At 48.7% G+C, this 19,540-nt stretch overlaps 1 protein-coding gene and 1 pseudogene across 1 annotated transcript in view; one reads left to right on the top strand and one right to left on the bottom strand.

Moving 5' to 3' along the window:
* Nucleotides 1-1,576: 1,576 nt before the first annotated feature.
* Nucleotides 1,577-2,053, bottom strand: LOC116888711 (annotated as a pseudogene).
* A 9,655-nt stretch (nucleotides 2,054-11,708) lies between these two features.
* Anks6 (ankyrin repeat and sterile alpha motif domain containing 6) overlaps nucleotides 11,709-19,540 on the top strand; it is a 46,198-nt gene continuing 38,366 nt past the window's right edge. The window contains exons 1-2 of the mRNA XM_032904203.1: nucleotides 11,709-12,083; nucleotides 18,417-18,919. Coding sequence (XP_032760094.1) covers nucleotides 11,752-12,083; nucleotides 18,417-18,919 — 835 coding nt within the window. The 5' untranslated portion in view covers nucleotides 11,709-11,751. The remainder of the gene's footprint in view (nucleotides 12,084-18,416; nucleotides 18,920-19,540) is intronic.

The following is a 19,540-nucleotide window of genomic DNA, read 5'->3' as shown; positions in this document are numbered from 1 at the left end:
TTGGTTTTGGGCCAGAAGACTGAAAATTTGTGCTCACATGTTGCTAACAGGGGACTGTGCTAGTGGAGATTTGTCTCTACAACCTCTCAGTTCTGGAAGCCGTGTTGGGCTTCCTATGTTTATAGATATTTGGTCGTTCTTGGATTTCTGACGGGGTTGAAGACATTATAGTCTCATGGCCTACTCAGGCTGTTTAACTTTGAAAACACATATTTTATTAGATAGTTATCAGAGAAGATATAACATAGATTTTAAGCCTTTCTTAAACTGGAGTGGATAACTAATGTTCTGTTTAACTGTTAAAGTGTTGGACTGGGTGTTAGATATATTTTATACTGTTAATTTACAAAATGATAATCATTGTGCTCAGCTTATATTTGAGAGAAAAGTTTTGTGTGTGTGTTTTTTTTAGGAATATATCAACGATTGTTTATTACACAGCATGAACAAACAAGCCTATGGTGTCAAAACTCAGGAAACGAGAGGCAGGACCAGGAGTTAAGAGACCAGCTAGGCCTCATGGAGACCTTGCCTCAAACAGAAATAAACAGGGTTGGTAGCACACATTGAACTCTGAACATCATGCACCTGTAAAAACAAGTCCCCCATCTCCAATGGCTCGTTCTAATCTGTTCTGTGTATTTATTTATTTTTTTTTTAGATTTACATTTCTTTTTTTTTCATCTTTATTAAATTGAGTATTTCTTATTTACATTTCGATTGTTATTCTCCTTCCCAGTATCTGGGCCAACATCCCCCTAACCCCTCCCACTCCCCTTATCTATGGGTTTTCCCCTCCCCATCCTCCCCCCATTACCACCCTCCCCCCAACAATCACATTCACTGGGGGTTCAGTCTTGGCAGGACCAAGGGCTTCCCCTTCCACTGGTGCTCTTACTAGGCTATTCATTGCTACCTATGAGGTTGGAGCACAGGGTCAGTCCATGAATAGTCTTTGGGTAGTGGCTTAATCCCTGGAAGCTCTGGTTGGTTGGCATTGTTGTTCATATGGGGTCACAAGCCCCTTCAAGCTCTTTCAGTCCTTTCTCTGATTCCTTCAACGGGGGTCCTGTTCTCAGTTCAGTGGTTTGCTGCTGGCATTCACCTATGTATTTGCTGTATTCTTGCTGTGTCTCTCAGGAGAGATCTACATCCGGCTCCTGTCAGCCTGCACTTCTTTGCTTCATCCATCTTATCTAGTTTGGTGGCTGTATATGTATGGGCCACATGTGGGACAGGCTCTGAATGGGTGTTCCTTCTGCCTCTGCTCTAAACTTTTGTATTTATTAAAGATAACAAATTTGCCTTTATTACAAAACTCTCTGCAAACTAGAAAAATCTAAAAGATCTATTCCAATTACCTTCTAAATCAAACTACCAGGCTTTGACTCATACTCAGTTCTTGGGTAAATTTGTCATTCGCATGAATCCAAATGTCACACATCCTATGTAATTTAAAAGGTTAACAAGTAGAAGAGACTTCCCCAGCACCAAGAAAAGTTTAATCTTAACAAACAACAGCTTTCACATCTGCTGCGTGATGTGACGGCAAGGACAGCATACAATTCGAACTGCCCTAATTCTTCTGGTTCTGCCCCATTTTAGCATTCTCAGATGGATCCCATCTCTGATAATGGCAGAAAGTGCAGAGACATCTGAACGGCTCACCTCTGTTCTCATTTCCTTCAAGCCGTCTTTGTCTCTGCTCAATCCGAACAAATCTTCTCATCCTTGCTACAGGTTCTTTCAGCACCAACAACAACATGAGGACCCTTCTCTTGGGAAAGGCGCTTTGAACTTCCCTCATGATTCTTTCAGTTCTGTTCTCCACACGCTGGTTCTGAACCCGGTGACAAAGGCTGTGACGACGAGGATATTGTGACTGCTCGGCACTGGGGTTCAGGGTTAGCTTTTTCATGACCTTTACTAGTGTTTCTGGTTGTAGGGTTTCTGAATCATTGGGTGAGTCCTCTTCATCTTCCCTCTGAGATCCATCATTCATCTAAGCTTCTGGGTACACAACTGGGTCGACTTTCTCTGACGGCTTGTCCATGGCGGTGGGCAGAAGCCTCAAAAGCTAGCTCTGAACAAAATGGCTAGCTAATCTTTGGAAAGACCTAAACTCTGGCCCCAACTAGCAGAGACTGAAGTCGAGAAAGGTTTTTTTAATTAGACAGAAAGGGTGAAATGTAGGATGATGTCATTATGCAGGTGAAGGCAGGTACAGGATAGAACAAGGCCTGTCATTGGATGAGAAGGAAGGATGGGCGGAGAAAAGTTTTAGAGGAAGAGGAGACTGGAGTTAGGAAAGAGAGAGCAGCTGAGAGAACACTGAGACGGATGTTAAGATTCCTCTCTGCACATTTACAGGTTGTTATTAATATTCTTAAGGGATGGATGTGAACGGGGCTTTGTATGTCTAGATGAGCAAATTCTATCTTATCAATTGGATCAGAGGTTATTGTGTTGCATGTTCTTTCATGTGGTGATTTAATTGAGTTCAAGAGAGTGTGTGGTGGCTGGACACACTGGGCAGCTACGGAATTGGGATGTGTATGTCTGCCATGGTGGCAACCTGCCTTGGGAACTAGATGGGTAGAGAGCTTGTTGCCGGGCTCAGAGAGTAGCCATCGACAGTGTGATATGGAATGGAGCTTAGAGGGTGACAGTCTGTTGACTGAGATGAAAATATTCAATAGATGCCATTGGCCCTATGGTACCAGAACTAGTGCAGGATAAAAGAAACCATTTATAATTGTACCACAACAATTTCTTGGATCTTGTTTTTCATTTCTTCATTTAAAACTTTTCATTCTGTCTTATGTGTTTGTGTGTACGTGCCTGAGAATATGCGTGCATACCACAAGCATTCAGGAGTCTGTGGAAGTCAGAAGCAGTGTTGGCTCTCCTAAGAGTGAAGTTACAGACAGTTATGGGCCACCATGTGGGTGCTGGGAATTAAACCTGGGTCCTTTGGAACAGCAGCCAGTGCTCTTAACTTATGAACCATCTTTCTAATGCTTGTTTTACATTTCCTGAGACAGGGTCTCAAGTGGGTCAAGCTAGCCTAAAATGTGCTATGTAGCAGAGGATGACTTTGAACTTTTGATCCTCCTGCCTCTGCCTCTACTTCCAGAGAGATAGCATCCTATTTAATGTTGCTTGCAATGCATAGGTTTAGGGCTGACCACTGGGATCAGATAATCTATCTGGAAGGCTATTTCTACAGAAAACGGATTCTTCCTCTCTCAGAAGCCATTGATTGCCTGTAAGCTCTTTCACAGGGGCAGGTGGGTTTCTTATTTGCTGGTTTTATTTTTTTTTAAGTTCTTCAGGAGATTAAACCCAAGGCCCGTGTGTGCTAGGCAAGCATTCTGCCAACTGAGCTATATCCCCAGCCCAAGGCATAAGTATGGAAAGGTAAACCAGTGGATACTGGAGAGCTCTTTCAGTTTTCTGGGTTTGGGAGCCCCTGTGAGAAAGCATAATTCACAGGCAGACACGTGGGGGACAGCTATTAGTCATAGGAACCTGCAAACCCAGGTTAACACCAGTGGAAGCACAGGGAAAGCCCCATTCAGCGTGCCCCGCAGAAAGGTGTCTTCCTCATCAAGGAATTAATCCGCTATTTTCACAGGAATCATCAGATGAAGAGCCAAAAAGTAGCAGTCGGGTCCAGATGCAGAGACACTCATTTCTGAGACATGGGGTGAGCAGAGAGTCTCCAACAACGTGCAGGCTCCGGGCAAAAGCCTGAGGAGGAAGTTTCCCCAGGATTGAGGAGGGCTCAAGACTTAGAGTGAACCCTGCAAAGGACAGCTCACAGGTAACTCCACCCTGTGCCCAGGCCAGGAACCCAGGCTTTAGCTGTGCAGGAAGTTGGGTGCTATTGGAAAGCCTAGGGCCCCACCTTTGGGCCAGCCTCCAGATAGTTAAGATCTGCGGTCAGATTGGAAATCAGACAAGGATTACAGTTCAGAAGAGCTTGGATCGGCTGCCAAATTGGAATGCTTCTCCACAGAGGTTTAGGGTGGAAAAAAAATAGGTCAGAGCCCAGGTCATGAGAGAAAGAGCAGGTTATTGGCTTTCAGTGTGGGCTGTAAATGCTGGACTTGAGTTTTCCAACATTGATGCACTTCATCCTAATGATGACTGTGCAAAGGCAAGGATGTAGCCTCCTAGGCTTAAGGAAGGGAAGGAAAAAGGAAGTGGGGAAGGGGAAAGAGTTTGGAACGGAGAAAGACTGAGGGGGAAAGAGAAATTAAGAGTAGAAGAGGAGGCCAGCAAAATGACTCCACAGGTGGTGGCATCTGCTCTCAATCCTATGGATCCAAGCTCTAACCCCAAGACCCACACAGGTGGAAAAGAGAACCCAGTCCCACAAAGCTGTCCTCTGAACTGCGTACACATGGCGTAGCACAGAAGTACCCACCTACCCTTCCATACAAGATAAGTAAATCAATACACTTTTTAAAGACGTGAGCCGAAAGCCAGGTGTGGCGGTGTACACCTTTAAAGCCAGCACTGAGAGACAGAGGCAGGGCTGGCTTCTGTGAGTTGGAGTCCAGACTGAGCTACAGCCAATTCTATGCCAGCCAGTGCTGCATAGTGAGACCACTGGATGAGGGCTGCAGAGATGGCTCAGTGGTTAAGAGCACTGACTGCTCTTCCAGAGGTCCTGAGTTCAAATCCCAGCAACCACATGGTGGCTCACAACCATCTGTAATAAGATCTGATGCCCTCTTCTGGTGTGTCTGAAGACAGCTACAGTGTACTTACATCGAATAAATAAATACATCTTTAAAAAAATTTATTGGGTGAAAGAATCCAGAAACCACTACAGAAATTATTTATAAATTTATTAAAATGTGTATATTTTTTAAGGCTTCCAAGATAATATGAAGTCAGATGACAAACCAAGAAAAGGTTTCTTTTGAGGTGACATTTACCCAGTATGTGAATCAACAGGGAACTACAAAGAACAAAGAGAGGAAAAAAACGGTCAAAGGATTCGAAGAGCCAATTCCTCCCCCAGAGGATAGAAATAGTTCAAGAAAGACAGAAGATTAAACTCAATGTCTTTGTGCAACATGCACAAAATCAAACTTCCCAGGAACTAATTCTTCACCTATCAGATTGGCATTGGCTGTAGATGGTTGGTATAGTAACTCCATTGTTGGGGAGCTTGTAGATAAGCACACCCTTGTGTGCCTGGGGAGGAGGACAGACTGGTAGAAGCTTTGGAAAGTGATCAGGCAACGTTTAGTTCAGTCTTAGCATTGCTATCCCTTTGATTCTGTGAGTCCACAACTAGGAGTTTCGCCATCAAAAATAAGCTTTAAAAATTCTCTTCAAAGAGGCATACCAGAAACTCAGGGCAGCACCGTCCCTAAAAGCAAACTGGGGCTGGAGAGATGGCTCAGTGCTTCAGAGCTCGCTGCTCTTCCAGAGGACCTGAGTTGCTTCTCAGCACCCACAGCTGCCGCTGGCTCCAGGCTGCTGGGGAGCAGAGACTGTGAGCTTCCGGCTGCTGCACCTGCCCAGGCTTGATGGTGTCCTCTAGTTTCCCAACACCACCAGTGTAGTCGCAATGCTAGCTGGGACTCCTGGTAGACCTGGCTGAGTCTCCCCAGAACAAGGCTCTGGGCTGAAGCACCTTGCCCCTCCTCCTCCTCTCAGCACCACACCTGCGGCTTCCACCTTCCTCCTCCACCCCCTTCTTATTCTTTGGCGACATTTTCCCCAGAAGTTAAACAAATGAACAAATATTTAAACATTTGATGTTTTTAGAGGACTCGAATCAAAACAGCGGGAACAATGGGGGGGAAAAAAGGTCTGAAAGACCGATCATAAAAAATAAATAAAAAGATCGTAGCTACTCTGACTTAAGAGACGCTGGCCTTTGCCCTATGAATTTTAATACGTGTTTGAATTACCTGGGGACTGTGCAGAGTCTGGTCTAGTAGAGCTGGCCTGGGACCAAGAAGCTGTACTGCTTTGCAGGCCCCCCAGCTGGCGTCTCTGCTCTGCCCCATGGACACGTGCTGAGCAGCAAGGCTTCCTGCTGTTGGGAGGCTGAGTAAGGACTGACAGGGGAACACCAGTGGGTCCCTAGACTCTGGATTCCTGCTGGGTTCTGACACGGAGTACAGCAGGACACAAGCAGACAGAGTGAGACCGGAGGTGTTTGTTCCGGGTTGGGGTGGGGTGGGAGGAGTCCCCTGCTAAACTGCAGGGGGCTGTCTCTCCTCAACACCACAGCTGTACAAGTGGCTCACTGCCTCTGCTCTCTTTCAGGGTTTTGTGACTGCCTTACCCCCTTCTCCATCAGGCCTGGGGTGGCAATGACTCTGAGGGTTACTATTAGCTCTGGCATCCTGTACCATTCTTAAATGCGATCAATGCTTTTTAAAACATTTACTTACTTATTGTGTATGTGCGCGCGCGTGCATGCGTGCGCGTGCATGCGTGCGCGCACCCATTGAGGCTAGTAGAAGTGCGGAAAAACTCTGGGACTGGAGTTGTAGGTGTTCATGAATTGAAGGCTCACCACTTGCCCCACTGGGTCCTGAGAACCAAACCAGCATCCTTTGCAAGAACTGCAAGTGCTCTGAATTGCTGAGCGGTCTCTCTAGCCCCTTGTCCAGTCTTTAGTAAATGTCCCTCAGTATGTCAGCCAAGTGTGCCATCTGTCGGTCTCTGAGAACCGACCCTGACAGTAGCCATAAACATTGCTTTTTTTTTTTTTTTTTTTTTTTTTTTTTTTTCCGGAGCTGGGGACCGAACCCAGGGCCTTGTGCTTGCTAGGGCAAGCGCCTACCGCTGAGCTAAATCCCAACCCCATAAACATTGCTTAGTGCAAGATTTTGTGATGGTGTTTTTGAAAAGGGGCCTCACCTCATATCCCAAGCTGGGCCTAAAAATCATGATTCTCCTGCCTCTACATCCTCCTGAGTGCTGGGATTATAGGTGCCCTCCTCCACACCTGAACAATACAATAAATGTGTGTGTGTGTGTGTGTGTGTTCATATGTGTTTGTGTGTCTATGTGAATATATGCTATATATATTATAACATACAATTATAACCAATAAACAATTGAATATATAATTATATATTATAATGTGCTACAGTGTATAATAATATATTATAATGTATAATATATAATTAATTATATCATATATCTATATACATTATATATCTATATATAGCTATATGCATAATTATCCAGTATATATGATATAGAGATACATATTTAATATTAGCAGAATACTAGGAACAAGCTATCTATGACTCATTAAAAAAGGATTAAGTGGCCAGGAATTGTGACCATTAGATGGCAGAGGCAGGCAGATCGCTGAGTTTGAGGCCAATCTGGTCTACAAAGCAAGTTCCAGGACATCTGGGGCTACAAAGAATAACCATGTCTAGAAAAACAAAACAAACAAAAATATTGAGTGATGTTACACTTCCTACCTGGTGGTGTCATGTACGCAATTGGAAACGTTGTCCCCAATCTAAATTCACCTGCATGGAAAGCTGTCTAAGACATTTGCAAAATGGAAAGACAAAACAAAAAAACAGGCGAAATTCAGAACAGCCTGCATTGCACAAAGCTACTCACTGACACAAATAAACACAGGATTGGTGCAGCTCAGTGAGAGAGTGCTTGCTTAGCAAGCACAAAGCCCTAGAGCCTATGACCAATGCCACAAAAGAAGAAAAAGTCAATACAAACCCCTGCATTCAAAAGAGTAAATGCTACCCTTGCTAGGTTTGGATCGACTATGATGACCGCCTTGCTCAAAATAAACATCAGCAGGAAGGCACGCCGGGGCACTTTGCAGATGACTCTGCTGATCTTTGTGGCAGTCTTGCTTGCACGAAGTCTGGCTGGCTTCAGGAACTGGCAGGCTAACTCCAGTGTGACAACTGAAAATCTTTTGCTTCAGTAAGCACTCCGGACTAAGCTACTTAGTGTGGCTGGACCATGCACTAACCACTGACCCTCCAGGAACTAAGTCAGTCAGGAAGGCTCCCTGAGAAAAGGCAGAGCGTGCAGGGATTTGTTAGGCAGTGGGTCAAAGCCTCTGAGACATTTCACCATGCCGAGAAGGCCCCTTCCTTGTGGGCCAGAGGCTGCCTCTTACCATAGATGCTAAAAACCTACAAATTGCCTTCCTAGCCTCCTGGTGTCAAATAGAGCAGGGGCACAGGTTGGGCCAGTCAGGCCCTACTGTGTCAGGCTGTCAACCTGAAGCCAGTGACAACAAAAGAACCTGAGGAGACTCCATCCCAGTAGGGACACAGCTGTTGCGTGATTGGGACATCCTGGTCTGAAATCTCCAAAACTTGGGCCCCTCCAAGTTTTGTGTACCGGAAAAGAATCATGAACTACATCCTTCTGCTGCTGCTGCTGTGACCCCAGGGTTGGTTTCTGCTGTACCCAAGCAGGATTCTTGCTCAGTATCTACACATGGGTATCAATATTCCTGGTTTTAATCGGGGACGTCCCCCACAGCCTTATGTTTTGAATATTTGTTTCCCCCGTTGAGTCAGGTGAAGGAGACATTTTGAGAGCTCTGGGCCAGAGAGTCTGCTGAGTCTGGCTGCCTGAGATGAAAATACCACACAGATGCCTTGTGGCCCAACGGTGCCGGCACAGCATGGGTTGGCATTTCCTTATTTAATATTTACCACAACAAGTGTATGGAAATATATAAGGATGCTGTGGACCCTTAGATAAACCTTGGCTAGAAGAAGTAGTTCACTAAGGGCCTCTTCTTTTGTTTGTTTGTTTGTTTGTTTGTTTGTTTTATGCTGGCCACAGACTTTCTCTATAGCTCATGATGACCTTGAACTCCTGATTCTTCTTCCTTTGCCACTCCAGGGCTGAAATTATAGGCACGCATAACCCCATCCAGCTATGGGCTGGCATTGTTTTTCTTTCGCTTGGGAATAAAGGTGGGCCCCAGCGTACCCTACACATTTATCTATTGTGTGTGTGCACGTGCATTGCCGTAGCACAAACGTGGAAGCCAGAGGACACTTTCAGTCATTGGTTCTCTCCTTCCACTAGGTGGGTCCCAGGGGTTGAACTCAGGACTCAGGCAACAGGTATAGTTAGTTACTGAGCCATCTTGAAGCCCCTCCACTCTATGTTTCTGAGACAGGTCTCTCACCGAAGCAGGAGCTCACCGATTGTCCAGCAAGCCCCAGCTCATGTCTCCACCGTCTAGCACTGGGATTACCATGGTGCACAGCCACGCCCAGCTTTTTATGTGGGTACTGGGGGTCCAAATTAAGATCCTCCTATTTGAGCAGAAAGCACTTTACCAACTGAGCCGTCTTCCCAGCCTAGGGTGACCACACAGCCCCTGAACCTGCCCACTCTCTGTTTCTTAGCTGACCATGATGTGGACAGCCACCACCACACACTCCTGCAGTGACAGTTGGAGCCCTGTGGTGAATGGCCCTGGAAACTCAAAGAAGGAGGGCAAGGGCGTCTTACTATTTTTGATTTTCACTTTTACGTATTGCTGGAGTTGATTATCGTTCAACTATTACTATTATTTGAAGATCATGAGTTCAAGGTCAGCCTTCAACTTCAGTCACCTTCCTTGTTCTCTTTCCATCTTATTTATTAAGACCCTGTCTGTCAGTAAACCTGGAGCTCGATGGTTAGACTTCACTGGATGGCTGATAAGCTTCTGGGATCTACCTGTCTCTCCCTAACCCTAGCCCTAACTCTAACCCTAACCCTAACCCTAACCCTAACCCTAACCCTAACCCTAACCCTAACCCTAACCCTAACCCTAACCGATTCCTGTGTTTACACATGTGGACCATGCATGGTCCACACATGTACCACACTCCCAGCTTTAGCACAATGCTGAGGATCTGAACTCGGATGCAACAGGCTTTCCCAGCCCTATGTGCTTTTGGAGACGAGAGCTCAGTAACTCAGGTCGACCTTGAACTCATGATCTCCCTTCCTCAGTCTCCCAAGTTCTGGGATTATAGGAATGTATCAGTGAGCTGAGCCTTATCTTTATTTTTACATCGCTGTCATAATGAAACAATAGTTAGTGAACATATAAGGGACAAGAAAGAAAATAAGAAAAAGGTGCGGTTACTCAGATCTTCCAGGAAATAAGTGGCTTCTCTAGAAATTCCAAAGGTGGTGTCTTACACGCAGTAATTTGTGTAGGATGTGGAAGTGAGTGGTGTACTCATCTGTACATGAGTGGTTAGCTCTAGTCCTTGACTGACTTGTCCAAACACCAGGCTCCCCACTCACAGAATAAACTTCACAGTCCGTAGTAGGGCATCGAAGTCTTTTGCAATCCAAGTCCTGAAAACCTTCAAGATATTTTCTTATCTTTGTATATAGTATTTTTTTTTATCTTCTAGCCCTGATTCCTTACTCCCATCCTCTCTGACCTGCACCAGTGACTCATGTCTGCCCAGACCTCACAGTTATCCTGTTATCAGGATCCTCTGTATCCTGGGACTTGGTGTGTGTAACAGTCTTGTCTAGCTGTATGTCTGGCTTCTTGTTGGGTCTGGGGGCCACTACTGACAATCTATGGAGACCAGTTGTCTCTTCATATGGAAGCGGTCATGCTGTAAGGAAAGAATGATGTGGCCTGCTTGTGCCCAGGCCTGTCCTTAGGACCCTTCTCTGATTTTCTGCTTAACTACTTCCCCCCCCACCCCACCAAACGTTCCCATGTTTCTCTTCCTTAAGGTTTTTGTAAATGTCACATTTTCAGTGATTCCCTTGATGGCTCAATTATAAAACAATACCCCACCTTTTACCCTATTTTTCCTTAGATTCACGTTCAGTTTTCTGTGTCAATAGCATTCACCACCATCCAGCTGCCAAGTTTATTTCCACAGCATATCTTTACAGCCCGTATGGGTGGGTCAATTCCTAGAAGGTGGAGATGCTATCTTGCAAACGTTCTCAGCATGTGGAGCTGTGCCTGGCACTAGCAGGCATCCAAAACATACTTGTTGAGTCCGGAAAGAGAGATGAGCTTGATGTCAGAAGGCCTGAGCCCTAGCCACAGCAGCACCTACAGATCTGTGCAGACTATAGCAACATACAGCCTTCCCGGGCACTCTTCTTCTGTAGATTGGAATCTTCAGAATCCAATCCTCCAGGGTGGCTACCAGGACTGTCCTGCGGACCAGCCTGTGGGTCCTACCTTTTGTGTATGTATCGGAGGGCTTGTTAAAGAACAGCTGCTGTTCCCACACCGAGTTTCCGACTCAGTGGGTCAGGGGTGTGGCTAGAAAAATCTCCTAATCTGTAACACCTAAGTTACTGTGCTAGTCGTGAGCCATACGGCAAAGACAAGAGATAGAGGGGCGGGTAGCCTGGCACAGATGAAGAACTCAGCACTGCAGGGTTGCTCCAGCAAAGGACAGTGCTGGCCCATTCGTCCTGATTCAGTCTGCGACTATTTAGGAAGCGTTAGTGAAGTGCGGGGCGGTCTGGGATCGGTGGAGACGCGGGGTGAGTTCTAAACTAGGCCCAGAGGTCGCATTGGCTCTGAGCAGGAAGGCTGAAGAGTGACCAGTTACAGGCCCACCCCACAAGCCCGGAGGCGGGTCCTGCGCGCGCGTACTCAGCAGGCGCGGCCCCGGAGGCGCGCGCGCACCCAGGGGGCGGGCCTGCGGAAGGCGGCGGGCACGCGCGGAGTCGGGGTGGGAGCGGGCGGCGGCGGGGAGCGAGCGGCGGGCGATGGGCGAGGGCGCGCTGGCCCTGGGCCTGCAGCTGCTGCTCCGCGCCTGCGAGCAGGGTGACACGGACACGGCGCGGCGCCTGCTGGAGCCAGGCGCGGAGCCGGGCGCGGGGTCCGAGGCGGGAGCGGAGCCGGCAGGGCCCGAGGCGGCCCGGGCAGTGGAGGCCGGGACGCCGGTGCCTGTGGACTGCTCGGATGAGGCGGGCAACTCGGCGCTGCAGCTGGCGGCGGCCGGTGGTCACGAGCCACTCGTGAGGTTCCTGCTGCGCCGCGGAGCCTCGGTCAACAGCCGCAACCACTACGGCTGGAGCGCGCTCATGCAGGCGGCCAGGTGAGCGGGGACCGGGAAGGAGAGAGTCCGGGACTCATGAGAGTGCGAATGGCAGACTTGGAGACTTGTTTTTTTGGTCTTCTGTATGGTGGAAATAAAAGGGCGGTTTCAGAAACACAAGATTAGGGATGTTAGAAACTTTGGCTTTTGAACACTGTGGAGACTGTGGAGTGCATCTTCCAGACGTTCATTCATTCCGTTTTGCATTAAGGGTCTCCAAAGAACCTGTCTACTCACCCTGGCTTTGGGGATTGGGGAGATAGATAACGGGATCCAGTTAAGTCCCCACTTTGGGGATAGGAGTGGGGTGGGTAGCAGTCTTGATCTGGAAGGTCTGACGGTATTAGCTGACCCAGTTGGAGGAATAAGGGTGATTTTTCAGTAGAAATGAGGTGTAAAGACCCGAGGATTTGTAAGAGTTATCCAGGACAGGAAAACGTGGAAGCGGGGGAGAGCAAGCATACTGCAAACACATAGTGATGGTAAGTGGTCAGGCAACTGGGAGGATGCTGGGACCCAGAAGGAGTTGGAATAGGAGACAAGCCCACCATTGGAGAGAAGAAAGTAGATTCCAGATTGGGGCTGAAAAGAAGCCCATACTCTAAGGAGGGTCAGAAGTGTGGAAGGCACAGGGCACAGTGACTGGATCAGACTTTTGATTCAGGTAAGTTACATTCACCACATGTGAGAATGGAGAGAGAGGAAAAGAGAGAAAAGAGAGGAAAGAGGCGCCAGAGTCAGGAAGGCTGGTTAGGAAGACAGCAGCCCAAAGAAGAGACAGTTAGTAGCCTGGATCAAACTGAAGTTGATCCTGGTCGGGAGAGGCAGCAAAATCTATCTCTAGGTTTCTGGCTGGAGGCTTATAAATGTTCTGAGTTGTAGAATACAAGAGACTATTTTTTAAGATGTATTTTTATTTCATGTGTATGAGTGTTTGTGTGCCTGTGCGTATGTGCACCACATGGGTGCCTGAGGGAAGTCAGAAGAGGGCGGTGGATATCCTGGAACTGGAAGTACAGACACTCAGGATCTTTCGCACACGTGGTAGACACCAGGCCTGGCATCTCTTTGAGAGCAGCAGGTCCTCTTAACTGCTGAGCCATTTCTCGAGCCCCAGAGGGTCTTTCCTGAGAGTGATCTTGGCTTTTAGTCACATAGCAGGTGGCACCAGCAGAGAATGCCAGGGCAGCAGAGGTGACCTTAAAACCTTTTGTCTAGGTCCCTTTCCCCTTAGTGGCAGTAGCTTACTCTTCCTATATTTGAGCCTTCCCCTGCCTAGTACCCATCCCCCTTGGCTTGTGATGTCCCGGGAATGTGCCTTCCCCATCCCCTCATCCTTTTTCACAGACACCCCTGTAGAGGTCTCCCACCATGCTCCTCTCCTCCAGGTATGCCCCCCCCACTCCACCTTGAGGAGCTTCCAGATCTTTCTGGAATGAGTGCTTGGCTGTGCCTGTCAGCATCAGCTGCCCTCATCTCAGGATGAACTTCTGTGCACACTCTTCAGTGTATCCACCTCTTAAGCTCGGGCCTGGGACTCATCCGGTCCTTCTCTGCCACCCTTTGTACTTTTTACAAAAGCTAATGACTCCGAACCAAGAATATTTTCTCCCCTTTATGGGCGAGACCCTGAGATTTAGGTGACAGAATGTGTGTTGGCAGGGACTCTCTCTGCAGAACCCCTTAGTCTGAGTTAGAGCCTCTTCTGCTCTCAGCAAAGCTCTCAGCAAAGCCCCTCCACGCTCAAGCTTAGCTTCTTCCAGGAAGCCTTCCATGGTGTGGCCATGGCCTCTGGCCTTACCATACCAGGAAAGTCCTCTCTACCTGCAGCAGACTGGCTCCCTGTGCATCCAACCCTGGCTCTACCTATGATGCCCTGGGATGTTTTCCAGATGGGGTTCCTGGGGTCGCCTTTCTGAGGGTTGTGACTGGGAAGCCGAGGAGAGGGGTGGAGGACAGGAAGGGGCATGAGAAAGGCTCAGAGTGCCTTTGTACATTTGAGAGGCCCAGGTGTATACCTCCTCTCTGAGGTCCACCCACCATAGAGGCCTTGCAGGCCTGGGAGCTTGCAGAAAGCTTTGCTTGTAATGGATTGCAGCACTGGTTTGCCCCAGTGCCACCAACCCCTGTCCTCTGTTTTTGTTTTGTTTTATTTTGCCCTTAACCAAGTTCTGCAGGATTATCCACATCATGTGATTAATAGCATAATCATCATCATTATCATCATTTCTGATTATTATTGCCTTAATGTGGATCAGGCTGGCCCTGAACCTCCTCTACTTTCCCAGTGCTGGGATTTGGGTGTGACTCATCAACTCCTCTTAATCTCGATGGACAGGATACTTGACGGTTAATTAACAATTTAACAGATTCAGAGGACTTTCTGGTAGAAAAGTTGGTGAAAGGGCCTTGAAGCCAGCCCAGGGAATGGGGGGAGGGGGGAGGAGGGAGGGATTGCTGCTTCTGGATCTGGCAGAAATAGCAGCAGGTATCTTCACAGGAGTGGTTTTTAGGGAGAAAGAAAGGGAAGTGCTAGGGCGAGTTGGTTGCCAAGTCCACACTGGACAGGCTAACCAGTATAGCCAAATAATGAATTTTGATTGCTAGATCTTGGAGTTTTAGTAGTTGAAACTTGGTGTCTTAGTCAGGCACAGGGAAGTAGCCAAATGAGGGACAGGACCTTGATGACTAGCTAGCTTTTGGAATGTGAGTGATGTAAAGGCTTATAAGGCAAGGGAGAGGGAAGGAAGGAGGGCAAGCCCTGCTGGCAGCCTGTGAGGGGTGCCTGGGCCTGTCAGAGTCCTTCAGTTGGTGTTGTAAAAAGAGTTGGGGTCTGAGGTCAGAGCACTCCTGACTTTGACACTTTGTAATTGAGATGCTCTGGGGCTGTCTTTTCGTGCCTCAGTTTACCATGAGTGCTGCTTCCTAGTTACTATATTTTATCAGCGTGGGTGTTTTACCTGCACCAATGTCCGTGTACTGTATGCACGTCTGGTGCCCTCAGAAGCGAGAGGAGGGCATCAGAGCCCTTGGAAGTGGAGTCACAGGCCGTTGTCAGCCGTCAGAGGGTGTTGGGAATTGAACCTGAGTCCTCTGGAAGAGCAGTCAGTCCTCTTTAACCTCTGAGCCATCTCTCTGGCCCCAGCAGGTGCTGTATGGAGAGCATTAGTATGACACACACCTTACTGTTCTACAAGACCAAGGTAGACGGTACCTCTGCGAGGAGAGGATAAGAATTCACTCTTACCTGTTTGCCAGGGCCTGGGCACGTTTTAAGTCTGCTCACCGGAAACTGCACTGCACTGGAGTTGAGACACTCTGAGCTGTCTGCTGTCTGGTCCACATGGAGGCTAATAGATTATTCTTTTTGCCCTCTCCCCAGGAGCAGGGATTGAACTCAGGACCTGTACCTGTCAGGCAAGCGTGCTACCACAAAGTTACCACCTCGGCTCTCTTTTTAAAGCGAAGTCTCACTGAATTGCCCAGGCTGTCCTTGGACTTGCCATGCAGCTCAAGCAGGTCTAATTGCCCTACATCAGCCCAGCCCCCATCATCGGGTCTGGCTAGCAGTGACCTTTCTTGAGCACCTATTTTGTGTCCGGCACTGTGCTTACTGGTTTAGATGGATTCACTCCTTTAGTCCACCCCAAACCTTAGGAAGTATGTTTCATTGCTGTCCTCCGTTTAGAGACAAGGAGTTGAGGTACAGAGAAGTTACGTGACCTAATTGAGTGACAGAGTAGGATTCACACTCAGACTGATGGGTGGCTCAAGAGCTGTGAGTCCAGCAACTGACAATCCCCTTTGGACCCTGGTAGTGATTCTGAGCAGAGGACAGCTTCCATCCACTTCTGTCTTTACCCGACTCGTGCCAGGTGCTCTGAGTGGCAGGCTCGTGTGCCAGCCCTTAAAGCACAGGTGTTAATTGCTCAAATTAATTGGCAGCCTCAGCACCTGCTCAGAAGCCCCCAGCAGCCCCATTTCCAGTAATTACCTATTAGAAAATGAATTCCAGCAAAATTATCTTGGGCTCCGTTGGATCATTTTATATTTTTCATCCTAATTGAATGCTCTCTGGGGCTACCTGAGAGTTCAGAAAACATTGCAAAATTCAGTATTTCTGCTCGAATCCAGCCCGTTGCTTCCTCTGTCGGAACGGGGCAGGCTGGGGGAGCTGCGATTTGAAATGCTTGGGGCTGGTTTGGATCCTGTCACTTTCAAATTGAGATTAATTGCTCTCTGCTCCACTCTGCTGCCTCCTTATCTGTGAAGTGGGAGGCACTGTGTACATCTCCGGGATTTCAGATGAGATAAGAATCCGAAAGTACCCTGTAATCTGCAGTTAGAGATTACACTAGAGTTTATTTTGTGCTCCCCAAACCGGTGGGAGCTTTTTAACTCAACTCTACTGCAGGGGAGGCCAAAGCAACTCCTGGTTCCTTTCCGTCTCTCAGACCTCCCCTCCCCTGTCGTCAGTGCCGTGCATCCGTGTCTTAATTCATGAGGCAGAATATACTGAACTTGAACATGGGCCATCTCCCGTGTTAGTGGCCAGGGACGTTCCCTAACCCTGTCTTTAGCCACAGTCAGGTAGGCAAAAAACAGTGTTTGGAAGAGGGTTCAAGTTTAGACAGAGGGAAGCTGCAGACTGGGGGATCCTTGGAAGGGAGCCCAGGAAACTGCTCAGAGTTGGCAAGATGGGAGCCAACCCTGAGGCCCTGAGCAGCTCAGAGGCTCAGCACTTTGCTTGGTAGGACCGAAAGGTAGAAGAGTGGAGTCACACTCATGGCAGAGTGCATGGAAGGAGGGCAGGAAGGTGCGGAAGGGGCTGGGAGATAGGAGCAGTGCAGGCAGCCCCTCCTGACTCTGGGCAGGTGGGAGGGACCTTGAGGTTTAGGTCTGTGGGCTGCCTGGAGGATGGGCAGGAGGGAAGACCTTGAATTGGCAATTTCTGCCGGCAGTGTTTCCTCAGACTCACTTCTCTGCTCTGGAGAAGAGGCCCCCATCCTGCCTCGGTCTGGGGGGCCCAGGTCACCAAGTTCTCATTTGCACCCTGCAGGAGGCAGCCTGGTGTGTCAAGGTTCACAGCCCAGAAGGTATTTTATGTTCAGCTGGTGCCTCAGACCAGAGTTCAGCCCTGGGCCTGCCTCCTTCATGGGGAGGAAGCCCCTAGCTTTAGCTGAGGCACAAAATCCACTTCCAAAATAAAAGACTGAGCAACAACTCGGCCTCCAAGCTGACCACTGCCCTGTGGTCTTCTAACACCCTCTTCCCTGGGTTTGTCTTTGTTTCCTCTTAGCCAGGAGGAACCTTCTCTAGCTTGGACACTGTCCACTCTGAGACCTCACAACACCTCAAAACATAAGTCTGCCCACTGAGAAGCAGCATCTGTCCTCCTGGAGTCAGGGAGTTGGCAGGAGCCCATCTGTCTGTCTTCTTTGGACCCTAATACAGCCATAACTGGAGCTTCTTTGAGAAAGACCCATCTATATGAGCCAGGTTCATAGCCACCTGCAGGGAACATTCCTGCCAGCAGGTGGCAGTAGGCCTCCGTGGAGGTGCCAGAGTCCTTTTGCCCAGGGCAGCGCCTTACTGGGATGTACTGGGATGGTGGGGGCTGAGGAGGGTAAAAATGAATCACCACAAGGGCCTTGCCTATGAGTGAATCAGAGCACTGGCAGAGACAGCCTAGCAGGCCACAACTCAGAGTACAGAAAACTTAGAGGGGTTTGGGGGTGGGAGGAAGTGGTATCGGCCGATGGATTCAGACCTCAGTGTGTGTGTGTGTTTATGTGCGTGTGTGTGTGTTTAAATTTTAAATTAACTTCTTCTGTTTTATGTGTATGCTGTTTTGCCTGCATGTGTGTGCACACATATATGATGTCTGGTACCCACTGCATTCAGAAGACCCTAGAGATAGAATTGGGGTGGCTGTGATCCACTATGTAGGTACTAGGTGTAGAATGGAAAAGGCATGGTGATTAGCATAGCTGACACTGAGTGCCTGCTTACTTTGTATATATGCTCAGTAAGCCTCAGTTAACTCTTCATGGGGGTATGATTATAGCCCCATTTTACAGATCAGGAAGTGAAGGCACAAACAAATTCTTGCTCAACATCACGTGGAGGAGAGACCAGGTTCCAACCTGGTCATGGCTTCTCTCATCAGATGAGGATGGTTACTCGGGGCCAGCCTGGTACCTGACACCAGGCCGAGGTTGTTCCTTCTGAACAGCCTCTGTGCCTGCAGTAGTTGACATAGCGAGGGTTATTAGAGCTGTTGGCTTGTCAGCGTTTTCTGCTTATTGTCACCGGATGCCCTCTTTCTGGCAGGTGTGGGCATGCGAGCGTGGCACACCTCCTTTTGGATCATGGAGCTGATGTCAACGCTCAGAATCGGCTGGGTGCCAGTGTGCTCACTGTGGCTTCCCGAGGGGGCCACCTGGGTGTGGTGAAACTGCTGCTCGAGGCAGGCGCCACTGTGGACCATCGCAACCCTTCTGGCGAGTCAACAGCATCGGGAGGCAGCAGGGACGAACTGCTGGGCATCACAGCCCTGATGGCTGCCGTCCAGCATGGGCATGAGGCCGTCGTACGCCTGCTGATGGAGTGGGGTGCCGACCCCAACCACACAGCCCGGACTGTGGGCTGGAGCCCTCTGATGCTGGCAGCCCTCCTCGGGAAGCTCAGTGTGGTGCAGCAGCTGGTCGAGAAGGGAGCCAACCCTGACCACCTCGGCGTGCTGGAGAAGACGGCCTTCGAGGTTGCCCTTGACCGAAAACACAGGGATCTAGCTGACTACCTGGATCCTCTGACCACTGTCAGGCCGAAAACAGGTCAGACCATCTCACTTCCCTGCCACCGCCTCCCCCACTCTCTTCTTCCTCCCCCCACCCTCCCATCATCCACCACTCCCCCCAAAACTCAACCTCCCCACCACCCTGGTCCCTGCCATGGCCTCGTAGAGGATTGTTTAGGTTGCACAAGCCAAGGTTTGCCAAACCAAAAAAGTGTGCAGGACTCTTGACATGAAGGCCATGAGCTTTGAGCTATAGAGTCCCCATGAGTGCTGGCTACACACATTTGCTAACATGACCAGGTACTCTGGGGTAGATGGAGCCTGGGAACTTGTAAGGTGAGGCCTTTCCTCCCTAACTGACTTTCCTCTCTCAGCTGACTCTAATGTATGTGGTCCTAGGATCCTTCTAGAACAGAGACGAGCATAGTTTTCTCTGTAAAAGGACAGATAATGAATAATTAGTCTTCCTGGGCTATGTAGGTGCTGACGCAGTGATTGTTATTGACCCTTGCTAGAGTGAAAGTGGCCATATTTAGAATTAAATGAGTGGGTGTGGCCCTGTGCTGAGTGCAGAGACAAACTCGGGACAGGTTGGTCGCAAGCCTAGGTTTGTTCTGGAAGGTGCTGGCCTTCAGTCCCTAAGGACCAGTTCACTCAT

The sequence above is a fragment of the Rattus rattus genome, chromosome 1 (genome assembly GCF_011064425.1).
Source record: "Rattus rattus isolate New Zealand chromosome 1, Rrattus_CSIRO_v1, whole genome shotgun sequence".
Taxonomy (NCBI): domain Eukaryota; kingdom Metazoa; phylum Chordata; class Mammalia; order Rodentia; family Muridae; genus Rattus; species Rattus rattus.
This window is presented reverse-complemented; position numbering and strand designations above follow the sequence as displayed.